General features: G+C 31.8%; 1 protein-coding gene across 2 annotated transcripts in view; it reads right to left on the bottom strand.

Annotated features, from left to right (window-relative positions):
* Window positions 1–20,930, bottom strand: part of KIAA2026 (KIAA2026 ortholog) — an 83,133-nt gene that overhangs the window by 7,109 nt on the left and 55,094 nt on the right. The window contains exons 5-6 of one of the 2 annotated variants that reach the window (XM_004677648.2): window positions 17,309–17,398; window positions 4,005–4,120 (exon numbers count right to left, since the gene is read on the bottom strand). In XM_004677648.2, the coding sequence (XP_004677705.1) occupies window positions 4,005–4,120; window positions 17,309–17,398 (206 nt within the window). The remainder of the gene's footprint in view (window positions 1–4,004; window positions 4,121–17,308; window positions 17,399–20,930) is intronic. The other variant, XM_012721508.1, reaches the window with a different exon arrangement.

A 20,930-nucleotide genomic window follows, 5' to 3' on the forward strand; every position in this document is an offset into this window, starting at 1 on the left:
GAGAAACATTTCTATGTGATTACATTTTAGGGAATCTTTATTACACCTTATGCTTTCAAGTTTACCCTCAAGTTCTTTGTTAAAAAATTCTGACTATGGGCCCTCCCTGGTGGCGCAGCGGGTTAAAGCACTGCACTAAGAAACTAAGCCACTTCCGCATGAGTTCGATTCCCGCCTGCCCCGGAGGCGACCACATGGCGAGGCGGACCTCTCCTGACCCGCCCGCTGCTCCCCTCAGCAGTGTACTTCGTAGATCTGCCTGTTCTGCTTCCCGCTCTGTCTCTGGTGAATCCTCTCACCCTCTGCATATCTGGCCTGTACCCCAGTTCTGTACGAATAAATAAATAAATCTTTAAAAAAAAAAATTCTGACTATGTTCTCCAATTTATTTTTGCTACTATTTCCTATTTTCATATATTGTATTTTACCTCTTGTCACTTAAAAGTACACTAGACTTTGGGCAAATTCCTTAAACTTTCTAAGCATTAGTTTACTTCTTTGTACAATAGGGAAAGTAATATTTTTCACCTAGTAGTGTGTGTTGCCTAAATATTCAACCAATCTAAAGTTAATAATTATTCTCACTTTGCTTGAAATTATGCTTAAATTTTATGAAGCAGATGAGGGCTATTAAGACACTAGAATGGATTAGCAAAGCATAACATAACAGGAATCTTTTTCTTTAAGATTAGAATGGAGGAACATCTACATGTAGGTAAAATGACATTCCTTCCTTCTCAGTCTTCTCAGTCTTAGCTAATGACTGTTCCTTATATCTGGGAAAATGAAGTAATTAGACAGAACACCTTTCTATCAAATATCCTGTCCTTTGTGTAAGTGGAGGGGTTAGCTTAGATAGAAAGAGAAAATATGAACACAGATGAAGGTCTTAAGTTGCAACTGAGCTGTGAATATGTGAAAGTTCTAGTGTTTTAATTTTCCCTGAAATAAGAAACAAGGCTTTTAACTTGTTTTCATGGTACCACCTTTTTCTTAGTTATCTGATCTTCCACAACATTCATTTTTTTAATCTACCCTGCTTAGTCCTACTCATCTCCACCACCTCTAAATGCTGGCCTTTCTGAAGTTCATCTGTTCTTCATTTATGCTTACACACTAGGTGATTTCTAGTAAGCTTAAATATAATCTTTACCCTACAACTTCCAAATTTACATCTCTAGCCTGGTTTTTCCTTTGAAAAAGGAATCAGATACTACACTGCTTTCTCAGTAGTTACTACTGAGTAAATTAGGTATCTAAAGGTATACAAATTAGGTATCTAAAGAACATCTAACTTAACATGCTGAAATTCTAACTGCTAAATTCTTACCTTCCCCCAATCAATTCTCCTTCAGTTTCCCCTATATCAAATTCTACCAACCCAAATGTCAAGAAACATCCAGAATACTGATATCTAGAATATAGTACTGTTTTCTGCACTACTATTCTGGCTATACCTGCTTTATTTTTTGCCTGGATTATTAATATAGTATATAACTGATTTATCTGTTTTCACCTGACCCATTAATCTCAACACAGCAGGCAAAGTGAGTGCTTTAAAACAAGTATAAGATCATGTCCCTCCTCTATTTAAAACCCTTAAATGATGTCTTATCTCACTAGAGCAAAAAGTAAAAATCCATAAAGACCTATACATTCTGGTTACCTTTTCCTAACTACCTCTTTTAAAACTTACTTTGCTCTGGTTACCTCTTTGCATTCTTCTAAATGCCAAACATGTTTCCAACCTTAGGGTTCTGCTTCATTTCCCTCAGATATTTACTTGGCTTGCCCTTTCATTTCTTTCAGATACTCAAATATTAATTCATCAGGAAACCTTCTCTGACAACTCATAAAAGAGTAATAATTATCTCCTACAAATGAGTCATTTGTTATTCTCCTTACCTTGCTTTATTTTTCTTCATAGCACTTATTACTATCTGACATGAGTTTGTCTGCTTCTTCCATAAGAATGTAAGCCACAGTTAAAATTAGAAATCAGTAACAGAAGGATAAACTAGAGAAATTCACCAAGTGTGAAAATTAACAAAACACTCTTCAACAATGAATCAAAGAACAAATCATAAGGGAAACTGGAAAATACTTCACAGAAATTAAATACAGCACACCAAAACTTATGGGATACAGTGAACATGGTGGTAAGAGGGAAAATTATAGCTATAAATGTTTACATTAAAAAATAAGAAAAATCTTGAAACAGTGACCTAACTTTTAAGGAAAGAGAAAATCAAATAAGCCCAAAGCAGTCAAAAGGAAGGAAATAAAGATTTGATCAAAAATAGAGTAGTAAACAGAGAAAAGTCAATGAGACCAAGTTTGTTTTCTGAAAGGATCAACAATACTGACTAAAAGAAAAAGTCCTTTAACAACATGGGCTAATAAAAAATAGACCAGGCTCAAATTCAAATTACCAAGATCCTAAAAAAATATGAGGCAATTATTACTGATTCTAGGCAAATAGAAAGGATTATAGGAGGATTAATTGACCAATTAAGTACCCTGGTGAAATGGAGAAATTAATTGACCAATTAAGTACCCTGGTGAAATGGAGAAATTTCTAGAACACAAAACTTACCAAGATTAAATCAGTAGAAAATAAAATAGATCTGAAACTAGTAAAGTGATAATATCTTATTAAGAAGATTTAGTGAATTCTACCAAGCATTCTCAACTTTCTAAAAAATCTGAGGCAGAAGAAATAGTAACTTATCTCATACCTATAGGTTAGACCAAGACACTACAAGAAAGCTATACACCGACATTTCTTATAAATACCGATGCAAAATATCCTCAACAAAATATAAGCAAACTGAATTCAGCAGCATATTAAAAGAATTCTTCATTCACTGGGGTGGGAAGAGTAGTACACTGGACTGTAGCGATGGCACATGGGTAAACTGGTGGTGGGAAGCCCATTACAACTGAGATGAAAAAATGCACAAAATAAAGAATGATGTTAATATATATACATATATATAAACATATATATATATATATAAATCACTGACAAAATACATCATAAAGAAAAACTGAAAAAAAATAAAAGAATTCTTCATTTAATAAGGACAGTCTTTTCAACAACTGATATTAGAGAAAATATTTGCAAATCACCTATCTGCTAAAGGATTAATACCTAGAATATACAAAGAATTTCTGAAACTCAACATCATCAACAACAACAAAAAAATCCAAGCTGACTCACAAATATGTAAAGACCTGAATATTTTCCCAATGATATAGGAATGTCAACAAGCACATGAAAAAACTATCATTAATCATTAGGAAATATAAATCAAAACTACAATACTACCTCATATTCATTAGAATGACTAATATTAACAAAATATACCAAATGTTGGTGAGACGTGAAAAGTCAGAAACCTTGTGCACTATTGGGAATGTAATATTTTATAGTCACTGTGGAAAATAATGATTCCTCAAAAGTGAAAACTTAAAAAGTTATCATGACCCAGAAATTCCACCGAAAAAACTAAAAGCCAAATTTTGAATGAGATATTTTCATGTAAGTGGAATAATACATTTTTAAAGAAGTATTTAGAGTGTTTAGAGTAGTGAAAAAGTATTTAGAGTAGTGAAAACACACTAATAGGTATGGGGGAAAAGAGGGAATTGTTATTTAGTAGTTTCAGTTCTGTAAGATGAAAAGAATGTTGGAGATGACGGGAGAATCGTTGACACAACATTTTGAATATATTTAGTATCACTGAATTGCATGCTTAAAGCTGGGTTAAGATGAAGTATTTGGTTTGTCCATCTTACCACAACGAAAAAAGAACATATGTCATAGAGAAGGGATTTTGTTTCTTAACTATTTTCTTGAGGTTTAGAAAGTGATTTACTCATAGAAGTAAAAAATATCTGTTAAATATCTGGAAAACTACTAAATAATTCCAGAACATCTTTTCATAATCATAAATTAAGAACCCTAAAATAACTAAAACAGATTATAAAATTTGAATTACCTGTTTCTTTGAAAAGCTTTCATTAACTTTGGTTCCCATGGCAGCAACTCATTTAAAAGGCGGATCAATGTACTATGCAACTCCCTTACAGCTTGCCTCCGATGATACCACTTGCCCTAAAAACACAATTTTGAAAGTAAATCCCTTAGACTTACTAACGAAGTCTAAAATGAATGCCAAACCTTACTTTCTGAATAAAAACCAAAATACCAATACCTATTAACTAAGTATCTCTTTTTCCGAAGGCTGCAGGAAGGGGGAAATTTCCTGTAATAAAGTTTATTTGATTTAAAGATTCCTAATTCAACAGGAGAAATCTAGACTTTAGTCAAACAAGGAAACAAAAAAACAAAACAAAAATTTAAACAAGGTTTTAAGTGGATCAACTGTAAATATTCTAATGAATCATTTACAAATACATGTAAAGGCACAAACATTTGTATTGTATAAATTTATGAAATATCACCTATAAAGGTTTTGTTTTTCTAAAGATGGGGGGAGGGAAGAGTCAGTATTATTATATATAAAAGTTGTCTTCACAGCAAACTTCCTTAGGAAGTTTTACAATGATTTTATTTAAAAATATTTCAGCACAGAAAGCAAACAAGTAGTTATCATTTTCAATACTACAATGCTACACTAAATTATTTTTGATCTTCCATTTGCTAAGTATTACCCTTAGTATTTCATTTATTTAACAGGAGGGGGAGGGGAAAAGGTAGAAAGAGGAAGGAGTGGAGACAGGGGAGCTGTTGTTGGGATCTTATGAGTGTTTGCACGCCCTTTAGCAGCTCCAGAAACCCTTCTGAGGTATGTGCATTTTTAGGCCCATTTAATAAATGAAACTGGGTCAGAGATTGACTTCTTTAAGGTCTATAATGAACCCAAATTTCCCAGATGCTGAATTCCAAGTTCTAAGAACCATAGCAAATATTAAAACTTAAAACTCTTAAAACTATCACAAATGGGGCTCTCCCTGGTGGTGCAATGGGTTAAAGCATCACATTATGAAGCTCTCTGAAGCCACTGCAGCACTAGCTCGATCCCCGCCAGGGAGCTGACCCACATGGCATGGCAGACCTCTCCTGACCTGCCCACTGCTCCCCTCAGCACTGTACTTCAGTAGATCTGCCTGTTCTGTTCCCCACTCTGTCTCTGGTGAATCTTCTCACCCACCACACCTCTGGCCTGTACCTCAGTCTGTAAGCATAAATAAATCTTTTAAAAAATAAAAAACTCACAAAAATTCTACTTGACATAGGTTACAAGACCTCTAGTAAAGATGCATTTTATCAGTATAAGGCTATAGAAGTTGTATTTCTATCCAGCAAAATCAGACTTCTCTACAATATTAGCATACATCTATCAACACTACCAGCCATCATCATCATTACACTATCATCACTGTCATTTATTGCTATATAATCATACTGTATTTTTTGGATACGGCTTTGAGATAAAATTCATATACCATACAGTCTACAGATTTTCTTTCTTTTCTAACTTATGACAAAAGACACAATAATAAATGCAGGAGATCACATTTCATATGCATTAAAATTAGACTTCACTCTAAAACAACTGAGTCAATTTACAAATATAATGAAAAGGAAGGCTGAAAACCTACTACTCCCTAGAGTAAAATGTATTGTTAAGTTAGGCATAAATTTCCAGATATATCCATGTCTTATTTCTATCTAGATATCTATATCCTTCAACATATTAAACTACAGAAATTTTAGTCATATAAAAACCTATATGACTAATAGTACAGTTTCTATTTTCCCCAAAATTTGTGCTGTAAATAAACATGATGTTTATCTATGCAAAAATAAACAATTCTAACACGGAGGCTTTTATATCTTAGAAGGAGAATTGTTTATTATAAGAGAAGGAATGTAGGGATTACTTATGCAGATGCACATACTATGAAACCTAGGTTCACTAATTTATTGGTATGTCTGTTTGTCATAAATCAATAGTATTATGAAAAAATTTTCAAAAAAAGTATTTTTTATTTCATTTAATATCCTAACCTGGACAGACCTCTTGTAAAATGTTTTCTGAAGGTAAACTCAGGACCTAATTTAGCAGTTATACTTCAAACGTTTACTACTCTTAAAGGAATGTTAAAAGATCCTAACCCATGACAAAACTATTAAACAAACAAAAAAAGTGAACATGAAATAACTTTCATCTTGGGAAACCTAACAAAGAAGATGAAAAGGCAGAATGATAGCTACTCTAACTTCTTCATGGAATGAGGGAGCAATTTGTTTCAATAAAAAATTGAAAATCAGTAGATGGACTGATGAGAGTAGAAGTAAATTTATCCTAACCTAAAGAAATTAGAAAGAGGAAAGATAAGGAAAAGTATGAGGTGAAGATATGGAGAACAACCTTTTTGTAGTATAACTGGAAATGGGTAAGGTCCACTGGGTAGGTGGAATCCTTTTTTAATTGAGGGTTTTAATGGGACTGAATGATAGATACACACAGTTGTTGTGTGTATGTGTATGAGGAGGGTGGTGATAGGGTAGGAAATGCAGAAGAATCAGCAGTGTTATTGAACCATAGGACTAAGTAGAGGAACAGAAAAGGAAGCTAGATAGTTGAATGCTATTATTTCAAGATATTTTGTGTCTCTACTAAATCACAGCTTGACTTTTGGGGAGGTAAAAAAGATTAGGAAGACTTTAACTTTTGGTTACCAAGTTATTAATTAATCCAATGCCCAGAACTAGGTGACTGGAAACAGTGAAGCAGTCATAAACAATGGAGAACAGATTTCTAACTTTCATTTTTCTATTATGACCTGCTGATCTGTCGGAAATTAAGCACCAGGGCTTTTTTATTTTATGCATTTTTTGGGCCTTCTTTCTATGGCATATACTCAACTTTATGTGGCATATGAGGTAATCATGATAGGAAATGCCTATTTAACCACTCTGTGTTTGGAAAAATCTATTATTATAGAAACAGAAAGTAAAGGCTAGTAAAATGCTTTGACTAGAAAATACATTTAATGACTACAATGATCTCACAAAAGCGCATTCCCATACCCTGCTATGGAGTATGTGTCCCCACTGTTTTTATGTTGATCAAAAGAAGGCATAGCCTGAAAAAAGCTGAGAATCACTGCTATCAAACTAGATTTGAGATAAGGTGTTTTAAAAAACTTGAAAATAAAAGGAAAACACTGCTTGTTTCACAACGTTTTCTTTAGTCATACAAACCAAATGGAATTAAAATAACATGTTCCTTTCTACCAAGTGATTGCCTACCTAGAATATTTGCAGAAGCTAGAGATGGTAACATTTTGACTGGATCTAACAGAAGTAGCTACTTAAGATGAAACAACTGGGTGGGCCCTTACTGGTGGTGCCATGGGTTAAAACGCAGCACTATGAAGCCAGCCAAGCCCCTTCAGCATGAGTTTGATCCCCAGCCAGGGAGTCTGATCCCCTGCCAGGGAGGTGATGCACATGGCCTGGCAGACCTCTCCTGTCTTGCCTACTGCTCCCCTCAGCAGTGTACTTCATCAGTCTGCCTGTTCTGCTCCTCATTCTGTTTCTGTGAATCCTCTCACCACCCCTGTACCTCTGGTCTGTACCCCAGTTCTGTATGCATAAATAAACTTTTAAAAAAATAAAATGAAACAATTATTTTTGATTTTTAATCAGGTAATTAACTAAAAGCTAGCAACAGCTTTTCTGATTTATCAGCCTTACTTACATATACAGATAAAGAAAAAAACTGAGAATAGCTATCATGTTTCTTTGAGGATGAAATAAGGCTAAAATGAAACTATGGACACAATTTTATAGAAGTGGATAAAATAACACAAGGAATTATAATAGACAGAGTGGGCTTTCAGATTATAGTTCTAGGTTCCTTAAATGTTAAAATCCAATCTTTTTCTCTCTTTGCCTACACACAAGCAATTTCTAAAGAGAGGAGACTGTATTGTGTAATTACCTAAATTTACATATAGGTTTCTCTGTAATGTAAAAATTAAAATCTCCAAAATTTTAATTACACTAGTACTTAAATTAGACTGACAAAAGTTTAAAAGTGAGTTAAAAAATGAGGAAAGCATCAAGTTCCTCTATCTTCAAATAGTGAGAATGACTGCAATAAAAATCAGAAGGGCTCTTAAAATCTGTATCTTGCACTGACCAATACCACATGAAAGATAAAGATGGTAGGCAGATGAAATAATGAATATAACATGAATTACATACATTTAATACGTAAATTTATTCCTAACTTTTCTTTCTTTCTAAAAAGGTATGTTAATATGGGAATAAATTAACTGCTTCAATTCTCACAGCTTTCAACTTTCAGATATAAAAAATATTTTCTAACATAACTCCAATATGAATTTAACAATTCAAACATTCTGACAGTCACTGTTAAAAAAGAGAGTAGTAATTTTCTTTTATGAATTTACCCTAAAATTTACTATTTTAACATAAAGTATGAATTTTAAGCACATATACAATATGATCTAAATTTGAAGCTTACCTTTCATTTCATTTCTCATCCAATGTCCACAGCAGCTGCAGATTGCCAGCTCCCTTTCCATGCAATGTCCTAACTTTCAAAGGAGTTTTTACAACCTTATAGGGATTACTACAAAAAGGAACTGGTCTATGGTTATAAGTCCTTTATTATATTATGCAGTTTTATAAGTTTCTGAATGTATTATATTAATAACCCAAGGAACCCATTACGGAAGAGAAACTTCAAAAAACCTTACAAAACTACACAATATTATAATTATAATATAAAATGAAAAGCTAAGTCTGTATGTGTGAAATGAGAGGGGAAGGAAACTTACCTCACAAACTAAAGAATAAGTCCATTCTGCTGCAGTAATCTGGGATGTATATGACAACACCAGCATAACGCTGGCAGGAGTGTTGCAAGGAGGGGGAGTTGGCAATCTACTGATGCTGGGGACATTGGACAGCTAAGAAGAAGGAAAAGAGGAAAACAATTAAATCCCAGTTTTATTAAATCTCTCATACCATGGATACATTTTGCACATTTCAAATAAATTTAAATGCTTTAAAAGTTTAGATGAAAGTAATGTATTTACATGAAGCAGAGATTTTCTTGTAACATATCTAAACAAAAAAGTAATAGTTATTAGAAGAAAAAATTAAAATCATATATAAATACAAATTATGTTTTTTTAAAAAAGTTGAGATGGTATATTGCAGAGATGACAGACCTTTTCCTAAAAAGAACACAAAAACATGATATATGTAATAAAAGTAAAATGTTATCTTTCTATATGCTTTTAACGTTGCAAGAATACAGAAACAAGTAAAATATGACAATATACTTTTTTTGTGGCATGGTTCTCACACACATAAAACTCATGGTAAAAAAGGGATTAAATAACAATTTATCATGCTTTACAAATAAAGGACAAATACCTTTTAGTAAAACCATTAAATTCCTACACACAGAAGTCTCATTTAAAATTACTAGCAATATCCGAAGATGGGCTGCAAATAATTTGAATCAATCTATATAAAAACACAGAACAAATCAAATCAACCATAATTATGTATCCTAAGAAACAAATTGAGATTCTTCTTAGTTTAGGTATTAGATGAAAAGGTATTATTATATGTAATAAATATTTTTTCCTATTACTTTGCAGAAACAATTATAGTTGTATATATTCCTAAATACTCAGTTTTGATAAAAACTTTGCATTCATCTTCTTGGTATATTTTTCCTTGAAAAAGTGCTAGCTTTCATATTAATATGAAAAAGCTAGAAAGTATTTTAACAGCCAGATGTTATAACATGAGCAACTACTGTTACTGTGGTACTATTTTCTCTAGAGGTACTCTCACCAATTTTATTTTAAAGCCATCTCACATTAAACCCCACACATAGCATTTCCATTATATTCCTAAATACATTTAATTAGAAAATATAATGACAAATAACTACACTAAAGATAATATTGCAAGTCAGTATCATTGGTTTTGTAGAAAGAGAAATCTGGTTGACAGGTCATATTTGGCATCATGAGAGCATAAAAAGTTCCACTAAGTGAAATTAAAACTGGGGAAATCTTAAAAAGAGATATAGTATCCTGTATCCTATTTATTTTTACTTTCTTTGGCTCAATCACAATGTCCAGCACAGTTGGCTCACAGAATTAACTCAAACTACAAAAGCAATTTTTTTTGCTGAGATTTTTTACTATGGGATGTAAAAGATTTTTAAAAAATTGATAAATATGTTAGTAAAATATATGCCATCCAGATTTTCTGAACATGTAATAAATATTAATATTATACTTTTGGATACCTAAGAGCAGTTTTTGTAGGTTTTTTTTTTTATTTGTCAGTGTTTTAGCCTACTGTCGACCATCTACTCTTGTACCAATTAAAAGGACACTGCTATTACTTGTTACACTTACCTTCATTAAAAGAAACTTGTTCTATGTTAATACCTTTTTTTATTTTAAAGCACTAGCAAACTAAATGTGGACTCTATACCCTCTGGTAGGTTCCTTTTTACTGTGCTAGACATTTGTGTCATTTTTCCCCCTTTTTGAAAAGATTTATTTATGCATACAAGAGCTGGGGTGCAGGCCAGAGGTGAGAGGACTCACCAGAGACAGAGTGGGAAGCAGGACAGGCAGACCTACTGAAATACATTACTGAGGGGAGCAACATGGGAGGCAGGAGAGGTCTGCTTCGCCATGTGGGCAGCTTCATGGTAGGGGATGGAACTGGTGCAGCAGGTAGTTTCACACATGGAAGCCACAAGGCCAGACTCTATTAAGTCTGGTAAAATGGTAAGAAGGGTTAATTCACATTCAATTCTCTTAATTTGTTAATATAATCTTCCTCAATTTACAAAAGGCATTGACTCTGCTGTTAATTTTAGAGTTTTTCTAAAGATTTCGATAACTTCTGTAATTAAAAAAGTATATTTTAAAAAAGAATGCTTAAAAAAAGATGATTTGAAGCTCATTTCTGGCCTTAAGCATAACATATATTTAAATTCCAATTTCCAGGGCACTCATCAGTGGGAGGCAGTTAAGTAACTATCAAACAGAATACAATTTACTTGGGGCTTTAAAAAAATACTTGACATTTAAAATGTTATTCATATTTGAGTAAATGTGATACACAATTCAAAAATGGCAAATTACAAGAAGCTCTAACTATACAAGACTATCACCTAGTTCAATTCTTGAAGCTTACTCCAGGCTGGGAAAATACACCATTAATTTTCCACCTGGTATATGAATAGTAAGCAACCTTTTCTCCTTTTATTTGGAATTTTCTTTGTGAGAAGTTTTTCAAGTATTGTTTTTATGAAAGTCTCCCTGGTGAGATTCAAATTGCAGTTAAATAGGAATAGTGAGCACTATTAATAAGCTCTACAATCCAATTCTTAGTTGAGCAGAGTATTATTAAATGTCAAAAATAAGTAAATAAAACCTGAAAGCAACACTTTCCATAGACAAATAATATAATGTATTCTCAAATACTCAGTGACTACAGTCAATTTAAAGGTATGTCTCGCCCAGTTTAATATTGTTCATTTCCTGAATTTCCTGATCTAGCTTTCTTTTCTCACTATCATTTTGAAATAAGTCAGTTAACATTTGCTTCTTCATAAAGTCTCCAAGTGTATCTGCAACTCCACCCAATCCCAAAAATATATAGATATGTAATTATAAGAACAGAACATTTATCTAGTGTTGGCAACTTCTGAATAAACACAGCTTAGACTTTTTTTTAATCTCTGGACGTCTACACCAAGCAGGTGGTACTATGCATAGCACACAAAGGAACTGATGAGATCTCTACCTAATTAATAAGACTAAGGGAAAGAAATTTATTAAGTGTGTAGTTTCCAAAGATCATAATTTTCATAAACTTTAAATATGGCTATTTGCATTCAAAGTGCTTCCCCCCCACCAAATTAAGATGGCTTTCAGTTTTGTTAGCCAATAGTCCACCAGAAGATCTAGAGTAAACACATATATGTACTGTAAAAATTTAATTGAAACTAATTTAAAGGATTATAGAGATTTTACAAACATATCTATAAGCTATACCTATTAAATAATAGGTATATTATAGGTATAGGGCATATTCAGGACTCTGTACCTAAAGTTAACTGTAGCAAAATATATCTGGTACCCTAAACAGTTCTCTAATTTTAATTTAATGGCTAACTGTAAGAAAATGGAATATGGAATGGGGGAGAAGGAAAAATCTCATAGTTCATTTTTCCATTCATTACTATATCATCACTTTTTAAGATTTTTATATTTTTTAAGATTTTTTATCCGTTTTTAGAAACATTATCTTTCTAAAAATGGATAAAAATATACAACCATATTTGTAATTCCTTTATGTCCCATAAAGAGGTAAAAGTAAATCTGTAAACATATTTAACAAAGAAATAAATCATACTGAATTTGAAGATAAATGAGATGGATCTGAAACTCAATTCAAGATTTTTTAAAGCTATCTGATGAAATCATAGAGAGTAAAGGTTAGTAGTGACTTTCCTAAGTTCCATTAACTATGAGTGTGAATTAGAAGTATATGATGTAGTAAAATGTTCTCAATTATGGATATATGACTTAATTGATGTTTACTTAACTATCAATACATCAATATGCTTTCTCCCCAAAATAAGTTGGTAGGAACAGACAAAAAGGACACTTAAGCAAATTATGCCATAATTTTCCAATCTTAGTTGACATCTGGGACTAGGTAACTTCTTTGTTGTTACCTATGTCATGAATGTTCATAGGCACTTACATATAGGTTGCCTTTAGTAATCTTACTGGCATCTATTTAATAAGTGCCAGACCAAATTTTTAATGGTAACAATCAAAATTGTCTAAAGTCTCTTGAGGGTGGGTGTAGCAAAATCACTCCTAGCTTTCTACTTTGGGCTTCTGATGTCTAAAAATGTTTGATCTGGCTGATATACAGCCTTTGGTTAGGCAGAAGTATTATCATTGTATTATAAATCTTATTTTAAGAACATACTAAAGATTAATTTTATCCATTACTTTATATTCCTTTCCAATTCTTTTTAACATAATCATTATACATGCTTATTTTTTTTGTTTTTAAAATTTACCATTTCACAAATATTTTTTATGTAATAGCAGTAATCTACAAATACCTTAATAGCTACATGATACCTCGTATAAACACTACCGCATTAAGATTATTGCTGGGTTTGTCATCTCTCTACTGTTAGACACACAGACTTTTTCTAAATTTCCATTATTAGAGGTAGTTTGCTGAACACACCACTGGTAAGTTACCTCGGCAGGGGGAAAAGGGACAAATAGGAAGAACAAAAGTTAAATTCCAAATAAAATTACATGATCCATGAGCACAAAGTGACTGTGAAATTTGTAAATGCTTGAATTCTGTCTTACATCCCACTCAGTGTTGAGATGTTTAACAGCTAAAAGATGTCTTAGAAAAGACACAGGCTTCTATTTTGAATTTTAGTGACTGGTAAGACTATCATCAATCATAGTACATTTGGAGAGTTTTGTTACTTTGTAACTACTTTTTGCTAAATCTCTACTTTTCTTAATACTCAATCTCTAATGCCGCTCTTTCCCTATTAATGAAAAAAAGAGTGAAACCATTTTGAAAATCAAAACTAATATAAAACATACAGAAATTAAGCAGATATGAAAAAAAAAGGTTCACATGAAAAACTAAGAAATGTAACTACTTCTATATGGTAAAATCTTCCAATTTCAACTACTTAGAAAGCATGAATGTCTCATATGCTTCACACACAGTAAGATCAGGCAAATTTACCAATATCCTAACTCTATCCTTCTGGAAAACTAATAAAATTTTCTAGATGGAAAAAAACAATGCCAAAAAATTAAGCCATTTGTACATTTTGTCTCTGAACTAAAATCAAAAAAATAGAAACAACAAAATGTTGTGATTTCTTTTTTAGAGCACTAAAGAAACCTATGCTCTACATAATAATGAGAGAGATAGAATTAAAAAACTTTTTTAAACTATATACTTCTATTTATCTCAACTAGATGTCTCAGTTTAAACAAATGCCAGGTAGTTAGGGATAACACTAAATAAAAGTTGACAGGATATTGAGCCTTATGTTGAATAAGCCCCTGAACAAACTGTTAGTTGTCTTGCAAGAATGAATAACCTAGATTTTGAAAAGTGTAAATTTTCTAATACAATGAGTAGTTACTTGGCAAAACCTTTGAGAGGCTAAGAAAGTATTTTAATAGGGTTTTGATATGGATGAGAAAATATGGTAATTCTTCTTGTTGCTTTGGTAGAAAAACTATCTACAAAGCACCCTCAGAGAAGGTCCTAAGGCAGGCAGGTGTTTATGTGAATTCATGTTAAATCCTGTGTCATACATATTATTTCTATTTTTATTAACAGCATTTACAAATAAACATTTATATGGAATACAGCCTCTTTCTTTGTTATTAAAGACATTATTGTAGATAAGAAATGACATAACTGATAAAATGACATAACTGTGTTGTCTCTAGTTCTGAGTGATAGCCCTAATAAAAATTAATATTAATACTTCCTTCATTTTACAGTGAAAGAAGCCCACAAAGTAAGCAATCGATAAAAATGGCCATTACTATCACCAAGCTTATGCATTTCATTAATAAGAAAGTCCCTCAGAGGTCCTTACCAAGAGATTGCTTCAACAAAGTATGATTATTTGCTTTCTAATCAATAGTTTATTAGTGAAGGCAAATACACACACAAGAAATGAACACACACAAGAAATGTCAGACTCGACAATAAAGAGACGAAACAAAAGCAAAAGTACAAGCAAATAAAAACCTTCAAAACACATAGCATAATGCCCTTTTGCTTAATTGTCTACATAGAGCTACTGATACCAAGGACTTTTAGGGTCTCAATACAATTAGAGATATTCATAGTGATGATCCTTCAGTCATCACAAAGGGTTAAATTGTGTTCAATATAGCATAAGGAAGCTGGGAAGTTTTCCATTAGGTGGTGAAAATAAGAGTTTTAGGACTGAAGGTTTAAGTTTCAGTTATATAGAAAATTCAGTTGAGTGGAACAACTTATTCCCAAATGATGCCAGACAAACTGGTATTTGTTATCAACATAAACATGGAATAACATTCAGTTCTAAAGCTAACAACTATTACACTCAATATCAGCTTTCATAAAAAGTCAGGAATGCCACTGAAATGCAAACTCTTGTCTATTTCCTTTATGCTGTGTGACCATTTATTTATTTATGAAAATAATCTTTTAGGAAGTTTAAATATGAAGAGAAATAGTACATGTGTTGTAATCTTAGAAGATCATCCCAGCAAGTACAGTCCCAAAAATTTCTGTTTCTTGAAAACATAAAACATATCTTAAAAACAATATGCAAATAGTAGTGGTCATGGAAAAGTTAAAAAATTAAAAAAGAAAAAAAAATAGACCAAAATATCATCAATGAAACTCTGTATATAACCCTAAAACTTTCTAGTATGCAGGCTCCCAAGGATGACAGTATCAAATATTTGTAATTTTTGTCTTCTTTTACTATTCTAGTTGTCCCTAAGAAGGAAGGCTATATGCTTATACTTCATATCACCAATGGAAGTGAGATGCATGGTTTAAGGAAAAACTCTGTAAGGTATGTGAAAGTATTTTTCTTTCACAATATATGCTCTAGGTAGTTATCATTATGTGCAAAACTATCCAAAAAACCCAAAATCCTTATTTATAATATGGGAACAAATCAAGACGCATAGTTATGTCAACTGCAGCATGAAAAAACTAGAAAATTTATTTACCAGAATTCTGTTTAAAGTCATGAAGTATAGCTATCTCACTAAAATAAAGTCCCTGCAAAAAAACCTATAAATAATGCTGATTAAAAAACTATTCTTTTAGTTCTTAAGGAATACAATCAGTCCTTCGAGATCATCTATGACATCAAACATATATATATTTTTGACATCAAATATATTTTTTAAAAAACTGTTGGCTGAAAAGAACATACTCTCATATACATGCTAATTGAGATCTATACCAAAGAGGTAAATTTTAAAATAACACTTGGGTTCCATATCAAGACAATGCCATATTCTAAAAGTATATATTTACATATATGAAAACAAGGGTTTGCACCATTTTTAATGGAAATAGTTCTAAAATATAAAGCTTTCTGCATTCTTAGACTATGTACTGAACATATGCTTACTTGGCTATTGATAACTATTACTATGAACATTACTCTGTCTCTTACATTTTTCAAGTATTCTTACAGATATCACACAAGAGACTTCTGATACCCGTAAGGTTGTTTTATCCCTGTATTTATTACCCCCTGTACTTTATTTTTCTACCCTTCAAAATGCCACTAGTGTTTTTTTCTAGAGAATAAAAAAGGCAACTACAAATCTATTTATATGAAGCTTGCTATATCATTAACCTCATTTTGCACATAATTCTAGATTAATAGGTTCTGACAAAGACCTAAAAATGGCTCCATGAAATTCCCAAGGCATAAAACAAACCCTTGTTAAATGATGAGTAATCTTCTTTAATATTTAAAGTCTTCCCATTTATTTTTTGATATGTAACTGTGTTTTAAATCTTGTGATACACAAAACTATAAACGCCAGCTAGAAGTGTAACTGATTTATTAAATGTTTTACCAAGAGTTGAGTGAATAAATATAATGTGCTTAAACTGTTCCTACAAGAACAAAATGAAGGTAAAGATTATTTGTAAATTTAGAATATATATGTGAAAGTTAAGATTTCAATGGGTAAAGGATCTTTGAAAACACATACTGTTTGGCATGTATCAAAAATATCTAAGGTAGGATTAAACAATTTACAACTGTTACTTATGTCATAGCTAGTTAGAATTTTGTTATTAAGAAACAAACCTGTACTGAAAGCATATAATTATTACTAATATCTGCAAGATAGAAACTACCCAAAAAATTACCAGTCAGAAAACAGCCAACCAGTATATTGGGAAATATCTAAAATAATACCTGATATAGATAAATCAGGCAAAGGAAATTGATTTACTTGCCTTGGCACCATTTTTGTCTATTGAAAATGAAAACTAGACCACACAGGAGAAATAAAAGAAACAGTGTTTCTACTTTTCATTGCAAATTTTTATGTAATCAAAACAAGATAAAAAAGGCTTTAGAAAAAAGCAGGAATAAATTTTAATGCTGACAATAATAGATAGAACTTTTGGATCAACACCTACCGATTTTTTTCTACTGTTTTCCAGATCTTTGAGTTCATTCTCGATTTTTGTGATTAATTCCCTGAGTTCATCAAGATTAGTGCAAATAAGCTAAAATAAAACACAAAAACACAGCTTGATAACACATAATATAAAACACCCAAAATGTGGTAACAGAAGTTGTTTTAACACACACTGAAATCACAATTAATTGTTTCCATAATAGCAAAAAGCAAAGAAAGCTCAGCAGTTTATATTTTAAAAGAAATTTTTAGTTGTTATGATGTATGAACTTCAGGCTGTTTAAAAGAAGTATAAAAGAAGCTGAAATTTCAACATTGGTGGTTTCATCCCACATACCCATCTCTCAGTGTTTTTATAATGCAGTACTCTTATCATTATTAACTTTCAGTCCAGAATGACAAAGATCTGGAAACTCACTCTAGATTTCAATTACTGAATCACCTTTAAGAAATGCTTCACATCATCATGTATGTATCTGGAGGGGATAATGCTAAGTAAAATTAAGTCATAAGAAGAAAGACAAATACTGGTTTCACTTTTATGTGAAGTATAGACACATAGGTCAGACAAAACAAAACCAATTAAAAAAAAAAACCTAGAAATCTGACTGTAGAATTGAAACTATCAGAAAGGGAGACGGGCAGGAGAAAGCAAAGTGGGGAGGGGCACAATGGACAATGGTGGAGAACCATGGGTGTGCACTCGTGGTGGGTGTGGTCACATGCATCTGAGGAATGTGATGCTATGCTTCTGAATCACATACAATGGAACCTCTATAATAAACAAACAAATTAAGAGGAGGTGGGGAATACCCATCAGGAAGTCTCCTAGTGCCTCTGAAGAACTGTCATTTACCGTTGCTTTGGTTTGCTAACTATACAACTTAACAATTATTGCTGTTAAAAGTAAAAATAAAGAACTAAATGTAATATATTCAAAGAAATGGAATTTAGCAAAGATTCCTGATACAGTCTTAAGTAGAATCTCCTCATTAGAATTTATTTCCTAGCATAATTGTGTGGTTCATTTTATTTCACCTTGATAACATTGGTTAATGGCCAAAATTATTGGCTTTTAGTTATTAATAATCACACTAATTACTAAAGTTTTAGACAGTAAAATATCAGCAACAACAAAAATATTAGTAGCTACATTTTAGGTCTTAAAAAGTTATACTGAGCATTGCCAATTATTCAATATATTTTACTTTTTTCTTAAGATAACTTAAGCTTGTATTTTTAAAAATGTAATGTGAAAAAGAAATAGGCCTCTGAAACAAAACAGCAATGACATAAAGGGAAAAACTTAGACTTAATGAAAGTTGAAATGTTTAATACCATGTGATAATAAAAATACATATTATCCTTGGAAAGCTATTAAAGCACTATTCAATTCCATCAGTCCCATGTTTGCTACGTTTATTAATTTTTGAGTAAGGATTTTTCAAAATGGCATTATTTTGAAAAAAAAAAAAACAAGAACAAAAGCAAAAGTGGGTTACAATAGAATAATTCCTAATGACTGAAAGAGACCAGGAGCACCTTAAACTCTATTATTCGATTGAACTATATGAAATATGGTTGATTTGCTTTTAATCTACAGAAATGGTAATTTGGTTTAACCTAATAGCTTAAGAAAAATACATCACAGGTGTATGGTAGTATTAAAAAGTATGTATCCATATAATTTCAAATTCGCATAAGTGACAAAGCAGGGAAAATATGTATAATCTAAATCAACGTTTCAGAGTGAAGAAAACAGAGGCATAGGACAGTGTAGCTGATATTTATTACAAACTACACATTTCCAATTGACAAGTCCAGAGTTATGACAGAAACTCTAGTAATGGTCAAGAATTGGAATAGCCAGCTATGTTATGTCTACAACTTCTACTGTATTTAGAGACTACACTTCCCAATGTATAATTTGCTATTATAAAATTACTATGCCAAATCTGCCCCAGAGCTTGCTTGCACATGGCTAAACCCCTTCTCACTGAACTTAGGTGTTCTAATTTATATCGCAGTATAGACTTCTCATCTGCACATATGGCAAAGCTCAAAGGAATTTTCACTTAGATTTATTTGTTTCACTATATAAAGAAGATGATCACATTCTGCATATCCTTTGTAGAACTTATAGTCACAATGAAAATATAACCCCCAACCAAGCAATCAGTTATGAGATCAACAAATTATATTTCATTTAAGATAGACAATACAGTTCTGAGGTTAAATCGTAAATGGATTTCCACAGTTTAAACACTATTGAAAATAACACTTGAGTGGCTTAAGTTACTATGTTTTAATAAATCAGTGCTTTTCAAACTTGAATTTAAGATAACAGACATAACCTGGAATCTTGTTAAAAACATAAGTTTTTGATTTAGTAGGTCTGTTCTGAGGTGGAACTAGGAGTCTGTGTTTCTAATTTTCCTAGGAATTTCTAATTTTCCTAGGAATGGTCTGTAGATCCTATTTTTGAACAGTAAGGTATTCAATGATTATGAGTTACAAATCTGCATGGTTACTGAAATATTCTGATACTATGGCATTACTAAGAATGAAAATTCAAAATGATTAATTTCCAATTGGGGATGAAATAATGACTGAAAAGCACAACAATGAGATAAATATTCTTTAAATGACAAGGCTTTTAACACAATTTTTTTGAATTTGAAAAATGAAATATTTTAACAAAATATCCAATGAAGTATAGTAAAATGACTGAACTACATAACAATTTATAATCTTTATATACTAATAGATACCTCTCTCTACATATCTGTACAATATATGCCTAATACTAATAAACTAGAGTGTCAAAAGTAAAGCCATTAGAAAATTCTTATAAAGGCACATAAACATAATTTTGTTACTAATAAAGGGAACAATGTTATATAAGCCAACTCTTTTACAGTGTAAGGGTTATATGTGACTTTTAAACTCAGCTTCAAACAGTACTTACAAAAATAGAATCAATCCAAGTAAGTAAAGTTCACCTTAATAAGGTAAACAGATGAGATTTTTTGATAAAAGCAAAACACCTTAGTAAGACTGCTTTCTCATTACCTGAAATTTGAAAAACATATCTGAGGTTAAGGCCCCGAGGGGTCAAAAAGGAAAGCACCACAGAATCTTGGACTACAATTGGGTCAAACTGTTAATGCTCCTGAGAGGAGGTTTTTAGTTAAACTGTAAAGGTTACAAGATTTTATCCCCCTGGAGGAACCTCTGTAAAGTCACACTCTTCCTCAAGTTAACCTTTTATTTGATACAACCCATGGCCAAACCACAGTCATAAATTTTAAAGCTAAAAAGGATCATATCCAATTCATATAGAAATGAATTAAAACACAGAAGTAAAGAAACTTAAGGGGACACACTAAGAGAGTAAACCATAGAAACTAGAAGTCATCTTCCTCCTATGTCACATTCTTTACAGGGATTTTTAAAATAAAACAAAAGAAATGTAGTAACAATTAAACATCATAGTTTTAGGATTTAATTTAAATGTTTACATTTTTACTAAAGGGTAAGTATTAAAAGGCCCTCTCTTCAAATTTAGAAGCAGAGAGAGAGAGCGAGAGAGAGAGAGAGTGTGTGAGTGTGTGTGTGTG

This window comes from Condylura cristata, unplaced genomic scaffold (assembly GCF_000260355.1).
Source record: "Condylura cristata isolate star-nosed mole 26May11 unplaced genomic scaffold, ConCri1.0 scaffold00006, whole genome shotgun sequence".
In the NCBI taxonomy this organism is placed as follows: Eukaryota; Metazoa; Chordata; class Mammalia; order Eulipotyphla; family Talpidae; genus Condylura; species Condylura cristata.